General features: G+C 52.1%; 4 protein-coding genes across 4 annotated transcripts; 2 read left to right on the forward strand and 2 right to left on the reverse strand.

The window, feature by feature from the left end:
- Positions 1 to 2,520: 2,520 nt before the first annotated feature.
- N7482_003970 (uncharacterized protein) lies at positions 2,521 to 3,494 on the forward strand (the record flags this gene model as incomplete). The annotated part of the gene is made up of 2 exons (XM_056686095.1): positions 2,521 to 2,852; positions 2,930 to 3,494. 2 exons carry the CDS (start codon positions 2,521 to 2,523, stop codon positions 3,492 to 3,494), a joined length of 897 nt encoding a protein of 298 aa, XP_056544837.1.
- Positions 3,495 to 5,025: 1,531 nt separating this feature from the next.
- On the reverse strand, positions 5,026 to 8,978 carry N7482_003971 (C2 domain protein; the record flags this gene model as incomplete). Its single annotated transcript, XM_056686096.1, has 5 exons — positions 5,026 to 6,483; positions 6,546 to 8,033; positions 8,092 to 8,466; positions 8,525 to 8,560; positions 8,616 to 8,978. 5 exons carry the CDS (start codon positions 8,976 to 8,978, stop codon positions 5,026 to 5,028), a joined length of 3,720 nt encoding a protein of 1,239 aa, XP_056544838.1.
- Positions 8,979 to 10,460: 1,482 nt separating this feature from the next.
- Positions 10,461 to 11,439, forward strand: N7482_003972 (uncharacterized protein; the record flags this gene model as incomplete). The annotated part of the gene is made up of 2 exons (XM_056686097.1): positions 10,461 to 10,596; positions 10,703 to 11,439. The coding sequence occupies 2 exons, from the start codon at positions 10,461 to 10,463 to the stop codon at positions 11,437 to 11,439; spliced, it is 873 nt and encodes a 290-aa protein (XP_056544839.1).
- A 110-nt stretch (positions 11,440 to 11,549) lies between these two features.
- On the reverse strand, positions 11,550 to 13,386 carry N7482_003973 (homeobox domain-containing protein; the record flags this gene model as incomplete). Its single annotated transcript, XM_056686098.1, has 2 exons — positions 11,550 to 12,713; positions 12,793 to 13,386. The coding sequence occupies 2 exons, from the start codon at positions 13,384 to 13,386 to the stop codon at positions 11,550 to 11,552; spliced, it is 1,758 nt and encodes a 585-aa protein (XP_056544840.1).
- Between the last annotated feature and the right edge of the window lie 1,350 nt (positions 13,387 to 14,736).

Consider the following 14,736-nt stretch of genomic DNA (forward strand, 5'->3'; position numbering starts at 1 on the left):
CTTCGCCGCCATTCACCACGCACAGCATTATGGATGGCAGAGGAATCGTTCGTAAAGCGGCACTTGCCGGGCCACTGGCTGAATACTCTTATTCATTCAGATACACGTATACTGGTGATGATGGGGATTGTGTAAGACAATTATCTTAGCTAGGTGGATATGAACAGTCTAATCGAGCAAATGGCCACAGTAACCGCAGTAGTGGGACATTGACCTTCGGCTTGGTTTTTTTTTTCTTATCTTTAGATCCTATCGCAAACATAAAAATTTATTTGAATGAAGAAGACTTCGAGCCATGCGACGCGGATTCAATTCTGGACAGCGCTGAAAACGGTGAAGAAGAGTGTTGTTCAGGAATGTGGAATCTACCAAGGAAGTGGGGAATAAGGATAAGGGTTGAGAAGATCCCGTGGTTAAGAGTATTTTGTGAGAGCTGTTTCCATGGTTCGAGCTCTTGAGGTTTTAGAGATCGCGGCATAGAACAGACTAGATCGCCAGATCTGTCCCGATCTCCCTCTTTGAGCTTTCTTGGGAGACTTGCGGTATGTAATAATGGCTGAGTAGCGAGCGAAAATCCAATCAGTTGTAAAACGCGACGTTTTCAGAACAAAGCATCATTTTCTAAGGGAACCATAAAACCGAGACTTATCAATGCGCTAATCGCAAGCACGCTAGATGTACCGAAATCGCCGGCCAAGGAACTTTGTGTGAGGGTCAAAAGTGGTTGATAATTTACCGGTTTCAATGCCGTGTAATGCACTTCTGGGCTGAGAAGTCTAAGATTCGAAGGCATTCAATTTACCCTAAGCGGGTGCATATCACGGCAAAAAAATCAGCATCCTACTGACCATTAACATGAACCCAAATCGACCAACGAACAAGTTCAAAAGCCTGCTGGCCTTGGTGGAGCATTTCTGATTTGGCTATTTAGGATGAAAATGGTGACCGTGTTGATCACGATATCCTAGCAAGGAAGCGATTGAACGCTTTAATGCAGCAGTCAAAACGTCTAGTTAGATAACAACGGCAGCAATATTCGTATTTCGGCAGTGTTTAGTCCCCATATGCTCTGATCTGTGAACCTTGAGCCCGTATCCACCAGTATAACCAGGGTCATAACACTTCTGCCCGAGGAGCGATTTTTGCGCGGCTAACATTCTAAGCAGCGGTAATTCTTGGGAACAGTATGTCCCAGCGAATATTTTACACTACAAGGTGAACCGGTAAGTGTAATTGCGTTCGGAGTTTTGGTGCAGGAGTTTGCCAAATCGGTAGCCCAAGAGTGCCCCGTGGTACATCATCGCGCGGGGTCGTGCACGTGTCGTACCGAACCCACTCTGCACGAGGCCGTGTCCGACCGTTCGGGCTTCTGGACCACAGAGTGGATCCCAACCAGAGACCGGACGAACGGTCGAATACCCCCTCGGGTAGTCGAACTCAGGCTAGTGGTTGCGTCCATGTTGGTGGAATATGTGGCGAATGTGGACGAGGTGACAACGACTTGCAGCGTGAACGGGCATCGCTCTATCTGGCAGCGAAACAAGGGCAGGCGCCGTTGATGCATCTGTGGGCCATGGAGATGGAGCCACGGGTCTGGGTTGGGGGTGTGGATTAGAGTAGGATGGGACGAGGAATACCGTCCAGACGGTGCAGTTGAGCAGTTGGGAGTTGGGGTGGAAGGAAGCGACGGAAAAGCAAGCCGAAAGTATGTTGTGCTGGAAATGCCGCTGAACCGCAGATTAGACCGGCAGGCGGCTCCGAAGCCTCGGAGAATTGGGGGGAAAGCCCAGAGTATACGAGAGGCTGCACGCTTGACAAACCAACTGCAATGCGCGGGGAGTTCCGAGTTCCCCAGTTGACCACAATCAACCACGTCTCATAAAAAAGAGAGACAGAGAGAGAGGCGCTCATACGCGTTCCGAATCATCCTGGGCTGAGCCGATGATCGCCCCACTTATCGTGTCGGGTTCTTTTTATAGCACATCCTCCGGTCCGCTGTATACTCCCCCTCCTGCTGAGCTGCTCTCTTCTGCCTAGCCCCTCCCTCCCTCTTCGCCTGGCTAAAGCGGATTGGTCGTCGATCCCCACACGCTTTTTCCGTTTAACATTATTTTAGAACGGGCACGACAACACGGTCGAGGCCCATCCCCCTCTCCGACCGGGCTGGATGTGGCGTCGATAGTTGCCTGTCCACACGCCCACGCCAAAGAAAACTCTGCGCTCCGGTTCACCCATGTAAAATGATAAAATAATAGTGGAAGTTGGTCCCAGATTCATCGTGAGGTCTTGTTGTTCTCTTCGCTCCGCGACTTGGTGCTGGTGGTTGATGGGCCTCTCCAACAAGCCCTCTCGTCACAGTGCACAGTGTGCAAGCGCCGACTATTCTTAGCGCAGGCCCCACCACTCGACACTTCGCGTCTCAACTCACTCTCGTTGATCTCCCCCGCCGTGTGCCCCGCGACACACTTCTACTCTGCTTTGCTTGACGCCCTCCCTCTTCATTCTTTATGTCCTACGACCATGTCCTGTCTCTCGTCACCCCCCGGTGACCCCCGAGCCATCACAACCAGACCCAAACTCACCCTCCAGACCTCCTCGCTCCCGCGGACGTTTGGCAGTTCGACCACCAGTCTCTCTCTCTCCTTCGCAGCCAGCTCGACTGCTTCGCCGACCGTCCGCAATACCTTCAAAAACGCCTACGATGTCACCTCCCCCGCCTCCGCGACCTCGCCTCCCTCCAAGGCCCCCAGCCACCGATTCAACAGCAGCAAACCCATCTCCCCTTACGTCTACCACCCAAACAACAATCCCAACACCTTCAGCTACCGCACCCCTACCAACTTCCGCTCGGGGTGCGTAGCATCCTACGCAACTCCCCGATCGAAACAACCTCGCGGCGCCGCTCGGGATCCATCTCCGCAGGCGCCAGTGGACCTGGCAGTGCAGGCGCACGGCGGGTCTTCTTCCCCGCCAAGAAGCAAGTCAGCTATCGGAACCCTCTCGAGGAGGAGATCCGCACCGAGCACTACACCGCACAGCATCTGGATCTGATCCAAGAAGAGGAGGCCGACGAGGCGGTGCGCGACGAGGCAGACCCGGCGGACGCGCCACCAGCTGACTTGGCGGAGGACGACTCAGACTCCGCCAGCCAGCTTTCCCTGTCCGAGATGAGCAGTGCGTCGAGCGATGAGGTGAGCCTGGATGAGCGCGCTACCAGGACGCCGCTCTCCAAGACCGAGCGCAAGAAGCGGCGCACCATGCGTACCGAGCGACAGGTGCGGGCCGTGGCACTGCTCGATGGGTTCGAATCCGATCCGGACGCCTCATCAACACCCCAGACTCCACGGCAAGGCCGGGTCAAGCGGCGGCGGGAGTGGAAGTGGACGCTGGGCCCGGCAGGTGCCACCGCCGACGACGTGCACCCCGAGACCTCCGTGCGAATACCACCGTCTGAACTGGATGATCCGCCGCCAGACCCACCATTTCATCCATGACTACATGGCCACGATCTTCCATTCTACACATTTCTTCTGACAGCATGCATAATGGTGATACATATACTCTGCTTTTGACGAATCATGTTCTTCATCACATAATAGAGGCGCTGGGGGCTTTCTGGGTTGGCCGCTTTTCTGACATTTTCATGTGCCTGTCCGTGGACGCGGGCATACTCTACTACTATTCTATTACCCCCTCTTCCTAACATATAATTTAATTTCTCTAACTCCGTGCTTTTTCGCATGCTTGTACCGTGCATGATTCGTACCAAGACCAGAGTATGTACAAGCCAATGGCGTTCGGTGTCGATCAGCCGGCGAGTATTGGCTCGGCGAAATGGCGCCCAAGCGCTGTGGCTGCATCTTCCGACAGCCACGGCGTCACGCAATGACGGGCCATCGTGGTGGAGAGATGCAGGCGACGTACAAGCGGGCTTGGCAGGTGACAGAAGGTGCAGGCCGCCACCGCCCAGGGCCATGTCATCAAGAGGCTGCTAGTGCTACCCAACCTGTCCATTCATCGGTCCACGATCGGCGTCACCGGGTCCGCCCGCTGCGGGTCTCAACCGGGCTCGGCTTCAGTAGCTGATCGATTGAAGAATCGAGGAGCTCAATCGAGATTCAGGGAAATGAAAATGGCTGGCTAGCTATTGGGTACCTGGCTGTTACTCTTGATACTATCCGTGCGCCAAGCTGAGCGTCGCAATGGATAGGGCGAGCCGCGAGGAAGGATGCGGTCGGACAATAATCAGATCCGAGCACTTCGAGCTTTAGCGATCAAGCTTTCTATCTAGCTATCTAACGATTTAGATTCCCGACTATTTACGTTCCTAATTAATTAGCCTTAACAGAGCTCAATTTATTGAAGTAGCCTCTTTCGTGCAGAGAAGCCCTAATCTAATTACCCCAATTGCCTTCGTAGGACAAGATGATGACCGGCGGCAGGCTTGATTTCATCTTGATTTTATTTCACATGATTTACTTTCACATGATTCTATCTTCCATGATATGACGTTTGAGCTGGTTACATATATTGTGAATCTGCTTTCAGTAAGATTGTCAGATGCAAATAGCGTGTTCTGGTCATAATGCTGAGCCTTCCATGCCATTGTTTCATTTTTCAATCTACACTCTCCACTCACCAATAGCAAAATTATTATATACTTCCACCTGTCAGAGGGAATATATGGGACCTGACCCCGACGTTGCACATCACCGTTCAAATTCTGCAGGCAATTATTCATGGGGAAATTGAAGGCGATGATGGAACCAACTAGTCTGACATGTTAATTCTTCCATCTATCCTCTTCTTCGGGGGCCATATGCAAATATCATAGGTAATATTTCCAAGACGATGTCACGGTGATTGGCGAACTGTGCGTACAAGTATTCGTGTTCATTGGGACATAAGTATCGTAATATATCACAGATATCTCAGCGGACACCTTTTACACTCATCCCGAGACTTGAATATACTTCACTTCCAAGGCATTGCCCGACATTCAACATTCCAACAACCACCTGAAGTTCAAGTCTCAGTCTCCACATCCGGCTCTCTACCGGTCAAATCCCCCGTCCCGATCTTCTTCTTTAGCTTCCTCAGCGCAAACTTCGCCTCGTCCTTTGCAAATGCCGCATTACGGGCGGGTCGCCACTGCATCATTCCACGCTGCTGGCGCTGCTCACTCCGCCGATTCGCCTTCCCTATATCGCTCTTGCTCAGCGAGCTACTGCTCGCTTGTGAATATCCTGTCGTAGCAGTAGGACTAATCGTCGACGGGCCTTGTGACAGCGATTCAGTCTCCGACGCCTCCGACTCGCTAGTGATATCGTTAGTGCCCTCCTTCAGCGCCTGGTCCCCATCCTGTGAGCCTGACTGGCGTGCTGGCTGGCCCTTCAGCGGCGGCGGCGTCACGGGGTCATGAGGAGGCTTATCGCGCCCGGGCTCGGCGACCTTGTGGCCGTCAGAGTCTGTGTATGCGCGTGGGTCATGCCCGAAAGCGCCGCTCCAATCATGACCCTCTCGGTCGATCCAGCGGCGGCGCTCAGTGGGGTCAGCTTGCTTGAGAACGTCACGGCCGTCGATGAGCGACTGCTCGTGCTTCTCTTGGACTTCGGCGGGGACTTCGACCGAGACGCTGCGCGAGCGGACTCCCTGTGCAATGCAGGCTTCCCAAGTCTCAAACGTCTCGCGAGAGTCGTTGTCAACGACAAATCTCTCGTGAGACTCGTCGATACCCGGGGAGAACATGCATTTGAATTGCAGGCGGCCTACTTCGGTCAGGTCTTCCAGCCCGGGCACCTCTTTGGCTTTCCAGTTCTGTTCGGTAATGTAGTTCTGTGTGAGGCGGGCACCGTTCTTGGTTGTCCATATTGGGAGGTCGATGTCGGTTTCTTCGTTGTCTACTAGATGCTGGAGCCAGAGAACGGAATAAGCGGCCGCGCCTCGCTTGCCTGGAGTGTGGAACTCGAAGACGATTGGCGCGCGGTATCTGTGTTTCACAGGCATGCGCAGACTATCCCGGAAGTGCTCGTCAGAGGTGTCGTAGGTTACATCTTGGCCCTCTAGCTTGCCAACGTGACGGTTGATCTTGCCCGTGCTGCCGCCGGTGCGCAGCTTGATCTTGGAGAGCCGGCCATATCCCTTTGCGACGACCTTGTCACTAGCAAATTCAAAAGTGCCAACGTCCCAGCCGAGCATGTTTGGTGGCAGCTTGGTCTCAACATGGCGGAAGAGAAGCGAAATACGGATGCGTCCAAAGCCGACGCCGCCGTCCAGAGGGTACCAGCGGGTTACCTGTGAGCTTGTTTGGAAGATATCGGACAGCTTAATGGGAACAACGCCCAGAATGGGGTCGTGTTCACGATAACGCTGGTCTCGCACAGTCACAGTGACGACAGCAGATCGCCAATCGCGGACAAAGCGCTCTGTGCCAGCATTGAAGATAGGCTTAGAGCTGACGGCCTTCGGGCGAGTGCGGTAGACCTACAGAAACGCACCCAATTAGTATGCGGAGAAACAGACAATGGATGTGCATGAAATCATACCAATTGATCATTGAGCATGATCTTGCAATAGCTGGTGGGCAATTGGCCGCCCTCTTCTTCGGTATTCTCACCGGACGGCTTCGCAGGCTCATATTCCTTACCCTTGCGATTGCCCTCACTGCCCTTAATATTGGCAAGCTGGAGATTGACGATCTGATGGACAACAATATTCAAAATACCGCTAGGCCAGATGGGATCGGGTGGCGTATGCACAACAGCATCTTCTTCTTCATTGGTAATAATGCCCTTCTCATCTTCGAAGGTCGGATCTCCCTTAAGGTTCTCCGGGAGGTCCTTCTTTTTGCCATCAGTGCGCAGCTCAGGGCGCAGCTTGGGCTTGCCAAAGTATCCGACTTCCCAGTGCAGTTGGCCCGGCATCTCGCTACCTTCGTCAAGGCCCTGCAATTTGGAGACTTGCGGATACATGCGGCCGGGGTGTTGGAGCATTTCGCGAATGGGCAGCTCGACCTTGCCGACAATGTCATCTGCTGTGTTCCGATCCGAGTCCCAGAGTTCAACACTCAGGTTCTCGTTAGCCTTGATCAATTCGGGGGTGACGAGGAGTGCGGCAGTCTCTTCCCAGATCGGATTCAGGTCGTCGGTGATAACGCGGGTGCAGTACATGGGCTTTCCATACTTGGAGAAGGAAAGGTTAATGTAAGGGTCGCTGCCACCACCCTCGCTGCCGCGGCGATCCTGCTTGCTCAGGCCAACCGCACGGTGAATCCGAATCCACATAACACCAAGCGCCTGTGTTTCCTTTTGGATATCGTCACCCTTCAGCATCATGCTAAGATCCATAGTCATGGATTTCGGGGCCGCGAACATGGAGCAGGCGGCGCCAATTGCATAGTTGACGAAGTTCGAGATCAGGGGCAGGTTGAGAACGTTCACACCGTGACGGATCATGGGCATACAGCCCGCCCGTACATGCGGAGTACCGACCAAGCTGAAGGTGACTTCTTTCATGAATGGTGGCTCGGGCATCATCTGGAAGCGCAAACGGACTGTACCAACCAACTCGATCAACTCCACGAAAACCGGAAATGGGACTCCGAATAGGCCACGAATTCCCAAGTAGAAAATCAGGTGCATATGCATGTTGCGGGCCTTGGATGAGGTCGACCCACTGCTTGGTTTTGCGTGATAAGCGAAAGCAGCCTCCATATTGTAGTAGCTACCACCCTCCTCAGCGGCAGCGGCTTCTTGTGGGTCCTTGTTCTTAATGTTCTCCTCGTGGATATTATCCTTGAGATGTTGAACATGCTCATCTGGTAGAGCACGCATGCTGAGAATGCGCAATGGGTTGTTTCCCTGATCTATCTCGGCAATTCGGACGTTCTCGACGACCTTAGGAGCCGACGCTTGCATGATATCTTCGATTGTATCGGCCACAGGGATGAACATCTCCGGGTTCATGAGGCCCCATGCTACGGCGAGGAAAGAGTTCATCCATTCGACAGATTCCGGAAGAAGATTCACAGTGGCCTTGGATTCGTTTGTTAGCATTGAGAACCGTTGAGTGGTCGAATATAGAAGGCTTTACCATTTGGCCGCGCATCTGCTCACTAGCCCATTCCATCTCTTTGCCACTTCTGATGACCTCTTGCACCCATAGCCACACACCACTTGCGATGCAAGCCGCCAGCGGGATGAGGCCCCATAGGGACCCCCCAAAGGTCCGCCCAAGTACAATGATAGCGAAGGGAATCCCGACACATAATGCGGTGGCGCGCTTCTCCAAGTTATCGAACATAGGCTTATATGAGACTGTTGGGGTAGGATGGAAGAGAACGTTTGTCTTCTCGCCGCGAATGGGAACGTCAGATGTTGTACCTTCGGCAATGGGATCTGGAGGCGCGGTGATGTCTTGCTTCTCCTTGTACTCGGAGAGATCTTGATCATGGCGAGTTTGGTGCTCCTGGAGATCTCGTCAGTATAGTCATCTCCAAGATAATACAAGCGGCAGAAGCACGTACGGTCGGTCGGCCCAGGTTCGCATTGGGGACGGTCAGCTATGTTTCAGTTAGCGACCGTTCATGCACAGGCCCTCGCAAATGTTTAACAGACCTTCGGATTCTTGACAGCCTCCATTGCGGAAGCATCTTGGTCCTCGACTCCGATCTCTCTGCCGGTCGTCGGATCGGTCACCATGCGGACATTTTCTTGGGCAACCTTGCGGGCCTCATGGGCCATCACATCGCTCTGTGATCCTTCATTTGCTCTCCCAGACTTGGATTGCTCTTTTTGTTTCATAGCCGCCCTTTGCCGCTTGGCCTTGTTCTCCTCATCGATTTTGTGGTCCCGCTGACTCTTGTCTTTGTCGAGGTTTGCGATGAACTTCTGCACGGTTGGAACGGGATTGTTTCCACTCCAGTGTTCGCCAACACGATGCCGCTGAGGCTCTCCGGCTTCCTGGGTAGTCGACGCCATTGTGGTCACGGATGGTAGTTTCAAGACGCGCGTATAAGCTTCGGTAGAGAGATGGACACAGAGGTATGGTGCAAGTGTATGTTGTCAGACAGTTCTCCTTTACAACAACCCCCACTTCAACGGCAGGTTATTGTAGGAGATGTTCAATCAAGGATTTGAAGCCAATTTTTTTTTTAAAAAAAAAGATAGATATACACGCGGAGAGAAGATATCCGCCCATCAGGCCGGGCGGACAGCTCAGCGGAGCTCTCCCCAGAACTACGTCATCGGTGGACCAAACCCGGGAAATGCTATGACGATACCAATTGCCCTGCGATTTACGATTCGCGGGATCATCGTTTATGTGCAACTTCGAGGCAATCGAGATCGACTCTTCTCCCCAGATCCACTGCCCCATTGCTGAGCTATTTCCCTCTCCATCCAGCGTAGCGTGATTCTAGACTTGGCATTGTGAGCGCATACAGATCGAGGGTTCATAGATTGAGAGTCACGAAGTCGTCGAGAGCAAATGGATCTGGTCATGATAGAAATTGACAAGATGCAATTGATGTTGCTCAGGAAACACCATTGGGTCACTAATTAGCGTGGCAACGGATTCTGTATTCGCGATTAAATGATCCGCCTTAAGGGATGACCTCCTCAGCCATGATGTAATACTAATATCTACAAGGCATTAAGCACCATTTAGCGTAACCATGGACGAGTACAAACCGCACATTCCCGGAGCGTCCAACTCTGATACCCTCTCGCAGGCTCGCAGCTGCGGGTTGTGTTGTACGGGCACAGTATGTGTCAAAGACTGCCGATACCCCAGCTACTGATCTGCGCAGCTAGCGATCAGATCATGCCCAGAATAGATCTCACTCACCGACTTAGTAGACTAGCTGGGCAGCTGTCGCTAATCCCAAAGCCAATCATCATGCTGCCCAGTGCTGATCGGATGTCGTGCAAGTCGTAATTGTATTATCCTGGATTATGGGCTATTAAGAGAATGAATGATGACAAAGGTTCGAGAGCGTGTGTAAATCAGGAAACGCTGCACGCCTACAGTATTATGGGATGACTGTGCAATACTTGCGCTCTTGTGCCTGGAAACGCTTTTGGTTTGATCGGAACTACATATGTTGATCCAACTATGGGATTCGGTCACACCAAAAGCAGCTACTTAAAGCCTGAGAGATACCACCTAAACATACGAATGGAGAGTCCAAAGTAAGAGGGGGAGAAAAGAAAAATATGGTTCGAAATGGTCGTAAATGAAATTGAAGAGTTGGAATAAACAGATACTCCGTGGTTTCTGTTGCCGCAGTTGGTTGATTCTTATCGCCACGGGACCTCCAATCCGCTCATCTCGGCCCACTCGACACCTCACCCCATCTCCTGCGGTCGTAAACCGGTCCAAGCATCTTTCCATTGCCCATCTCCGGGCTTTGAGCATCGCTTACGCTCCTCCTACCTTCTACCATACTATTACTTTGATCGATGTCTACACCCGAGGAGTCACCGGCCCAGCGCGCCGCACGCCTGCGGCGTGAGCGCCGTGAGGCTAAAATCAAAGAGGGAGGTTCGGCGCGCCTGGACAAGATCACAAGTCTCAGCGGCCGCACACCGCAACCAGGTATGATATGAAAGTTCCATTCCTGTCATTATGGTGTTCCAGCTCAAACCCTTGGCTGGTTCTTGACTCAATCTGTGGCCGTGGGTGCTAACTCCGACCCCAGTAGTGCCCGAAGAAGAAGCCTCACCATCTCCTAAAACTGCAGTCTCGCCATCCCCGTCTCCCGTACCAGAGATCCGGCCCTTGCCTTCACCCCGACCTGAAATGTCGCCCGCAGACGACCTTCAAGCCCAGCAGGAAGCTTTCCGTGCCATGCTACGGCAGGTGGCCCCGGAGCAAGGACAAGGCCAACAGTCAAGCGATGTGGAGGACCCGACACTGAAACTTCTGAGCAATCTCTTGGGGGCCATGCCAGGCGACCCGAACACACCTCCACCAGGTATCCCAGGTGCCCCAGATGCTCTGCCCGGACAGTCGCAGCCTGGATTCTCACCGGGTGTCATTGCATCTGCTCTCGGCCTGCCACCATTCATTGCGAACATGATAGGAGGAGCGACTCAACCGCTAACCGCAAAGGAGCAAAAGTCTCTCCGAATGTGGAAGGGGCTACATGTCATTTTCGCGCTCGGTGTAGCTATTTACCTGCTGTTCATCATTGGAACATCGGTTGCGATGTTCGGTAGCCCACCACCGAAGCCTGCCACCGCGCAAAACCCGTTTCTGATCTTTGTTACCGGCGAGATGGTTCTCACTGGAGGAAGAATGTTACTTGGTGGAAAACAAGGGGGTGTTGGGATGGTAATCCAGCTTTTCAGGGACATCATTCGAGATGGAAGTCTCGTGCTATTTGCACTGGGCCTGGGTGCCTGGTGCACTCGCGAGTGGCAGGCTGTTGCCTACTAGATCTCTCGGTTGCAGTTGAACCTTTACGAAAGCCGGAAATGAATACTTGAGCTTACGCGATATTAGCGTGTAAAATCTGTTTTCTATTTGCAATGAACTTAGTCTTGTGTTCAAGAAGAGCGACCGGCCACAGCCCGCTGGGACGGCAGAACTGCATTCCGCAAAACACCCATGGTCGTCGGGTCCAGCCCCCAGTCACCTTCCCATTGATCCATGCGTGCTCCATTCTTGAAATGTTCCCCTAAGTGTTGGGCTCGAACAGCCCAGGTGGGCAGAGTAATGTCGCAGAATCCGCACCGGCTTTGCGCATTTGCACCTGTACCACACCAGGCACCGAGACTAGGAATGGGAGGTTTGGTGCAGGCGTGAAACTTGCGCAAGTGCTGCCAAAGATAATCCTTTCGGCTGAACGAACGCTCAGATTCAGGCTTTTGAGCACAGATATGGAATTCATGCTCTTCCAAGTGAGCAGCGAGTGGCAATGGGGTATCGCAAAAGCAGCACTCGGCCAGATGAGCGCTCCATTGTTGCTCCAGTTCGATGAGGTTGGGTGTACAGACCCAGGAGTCGAGTTGAAGATGAACACTCTTTTCATGGCGTGACCAATCATTTCGTTTCTTGAACGAGTGCGTGCAGAAAGTGCACTGATATTGGTGCTCTTCTACGTTTGATTGTCGTCGCGAATGGCCTCGGTGGCGGGGTTTCTTTGTCTGCGAGAGCAGCGGGAAAGGCATTCCTCCCTCTCGGCCTGATTGATGGCTCCATGCTGATGAGATACTGTCAGATGTCTCTGAGGCTCTGCTTCCGAAACTGGAGATGGAGGATGCAAGATGAGAGGATGCCTCATCGAAGTGGAATAGGTCCATAGTAGATTCATCGAGTTGGAATGGATCTATCGGATGATCGGATTCGACGGTACCGGAAGTGATGGCGTCTTGAATCACGGACTCTGAAACAGATTCATCTTCTGGGGGGGATGCTTGCCATCGCTCCATAGGAGTCAACGAGCTCAAAGTGCTCGTAACTAGGGGCGAACCGACGCGGGAGCGGGTGGCGGATAAGAGATTGGCTGACTGAATCTTCTGCTTTTGTCGTCGGCGGGCATTGGCAAACCATGTTGATATGCGTTTTAGAGAGAATCCAGTTTCACTAGATAGCTGGCGCTTTTCGTCGTCGTCTGGATATGGGAATTCTTGGTGCTGATAGAACCATTCACGCAAGACCCGGGCCCCCTTTCTGACGAATTGCTTAGACTCTTTTCGTGCCTCCCCGGTCTCCACAATGGAAGGAATATCACCACGCTTGCTCGGATAGTTAGCTTGGGTTCGTGGTCCACTATATGCGAGGACATACGCCAGTTTCTGCATCCTCAGGTAGGCCATGTAGATGGCCTAAAACTGGAGTGAAGGTCTCAAAGCCAGATGCGACGCGTTTTTCTCCTTTGGCAAGGCTGCATTCTCGGAAAAGAGCCACACAGCTAGAGCATGACGCGATGGGATTCGGATTTGCGGAAGTGGTGCGAATAATCAAACACTGGAGCCGATGTCTGCGACAATGACTGCAAGGAGTTGACGGGCGATAAGCTCCATCAAGCCACTGTGAAATATTTCCAAGATTCGGAGAGGGAATTGCTGATCTGAAACTTCCGACCTGTGGAAGCTGAACTGATTCGCTTGAATACCACGTGTCCGGGTTCGTATTGTTTCCTTCCGATGGTGACGAGAGACCTTGAGATGAGTCGAGGCCTGTACATTGGGGCCTTTCCAGATTGGTGGGTCCCGATGCACAAAAATAGAAATCAGCCATGGTATTCCAGTCAACAATGGGATCATCAGGTAGCCAGCCCCCAGGAACATCGTTATCTACTATGTTCTGCAAAGCCGAGTCTGGGAGCGACTCCGGCAATTGCCGCGGTGACGAAGAGTCAAACGGCGGCTGCCTATCCATGCTGCAAGGACTCTCAACACTTCGGATGCCGGGTACTAGAGTAGCATGTCCACGCTCTGGTTGGAGAACAAGGATCTTCGGTCGGGGTTTGGTTGACAATCTTCAACCTCTGTGGTATCGCTAGTTCTCTACAGTTATGAATCAGACATCACTGACTCATCGTCCCTAACCAAAGACGGCTAGCAGCAGTTACCTCCCGCCGCCTTCCAGTGACATGCTTTAGTTATGTTTGAACTGTGCTTGGATTGGCTCCACGTGATTAAATAAATGGGTACGCTGAAATGGACACCGTTTGAGGATTGGAAAGGGAATGATGTGGGGTCATTCGTGCACGAAATGGCTGCTAACAACTACAAATCCGAAATCATGAAGGGCACAAATGGATATTCAAACGTCAAGAAGAGTTATGTGTGACCAAGATTGCGACGACGAAAGGTCAAGAACTGAAAAGAACGTAAAAAGAGGAAAACAAACGAGACAGACATAGGAAAACAGGAAGAAAATTAATCTCAAGGCGCTCGCTCATGGTGCAGGGGTAGATGTGCGCTGAATATTTGCATTTAACCGCCCTTTCTTTGTTCAACAACTGTAAGTAATCAGCTGGGTGACCAAGAAAAGAGCCAGCAGTGGAAGAATTACCTAAATAACCGGTCAATGATACCCCAAATATAGCAGTGCCCATAGAAGGCTTGCGTGACATGGTGACATGCCACAGGCGAGAGACAGATCAGCTTCCAAAGTAGCATCATCGCAGTTGTTCGCCCCAAGAGAAAGTCGGACCCCCATATCGGCTATAAGTGATATTTGTGACACCCAGAGCGACAAGAAGAGAAAGCTACTACTTTCCGCTTTGGACAGGAGGCGAGCCTTTAGTTGGCCCAGATTTGACGGTGGTGCTGGTGCTAGTCTGAGGCTTGGACTCAGACGCAGGCTTTGTCGTTGAATTTCCAGTGGAGTTTCCAGAGGTGTCGTTCGTACCGAGCAGGACCATATGAGAAGCACCAATAAGCATTTTGTGAGTGAAGTTGAACTATGAATAGCTTTTCTGTTTTGATGTTGAAGATTTTTATTGTCAGCGGTGGAAAGAGATCGTTGTGAAATTGTGTTTACCCAAGAGGGAGCTACAGTAAACATTATATAGTCGACTCCCTCAAACAATTCTTAGATGTCTAAATAGAGACAGATTCAGGCGCCGCGATATACCGCATGTGTTTCAACTGCTGATCTAATCCTACAAGACATATATCGGGCCTCATTTCATCGAGGAAACAGGATTGGGGGCCGTGTTGACTAGCGAGGGATTGGTCGAATGCTGATCTACGGGGTGGCTGAGGAAAGTGTGATCTTAAT

This window comes from Penicillium canariense (genome assembly GCF_028826845.1).
Source record: "Penicillium canariense strain IBT 26290 chromosome Unknown utg000002l_segment0_segment0, whole genome shotgun sequence".
Taxonomy (NCBI): domain Eukaryota; kingdom Fungi; phylum Ascomycota; class Eurotiomycetes; order Eurotiales; family Aspergillaceae; genus Penicillium; species Penicillium canariense.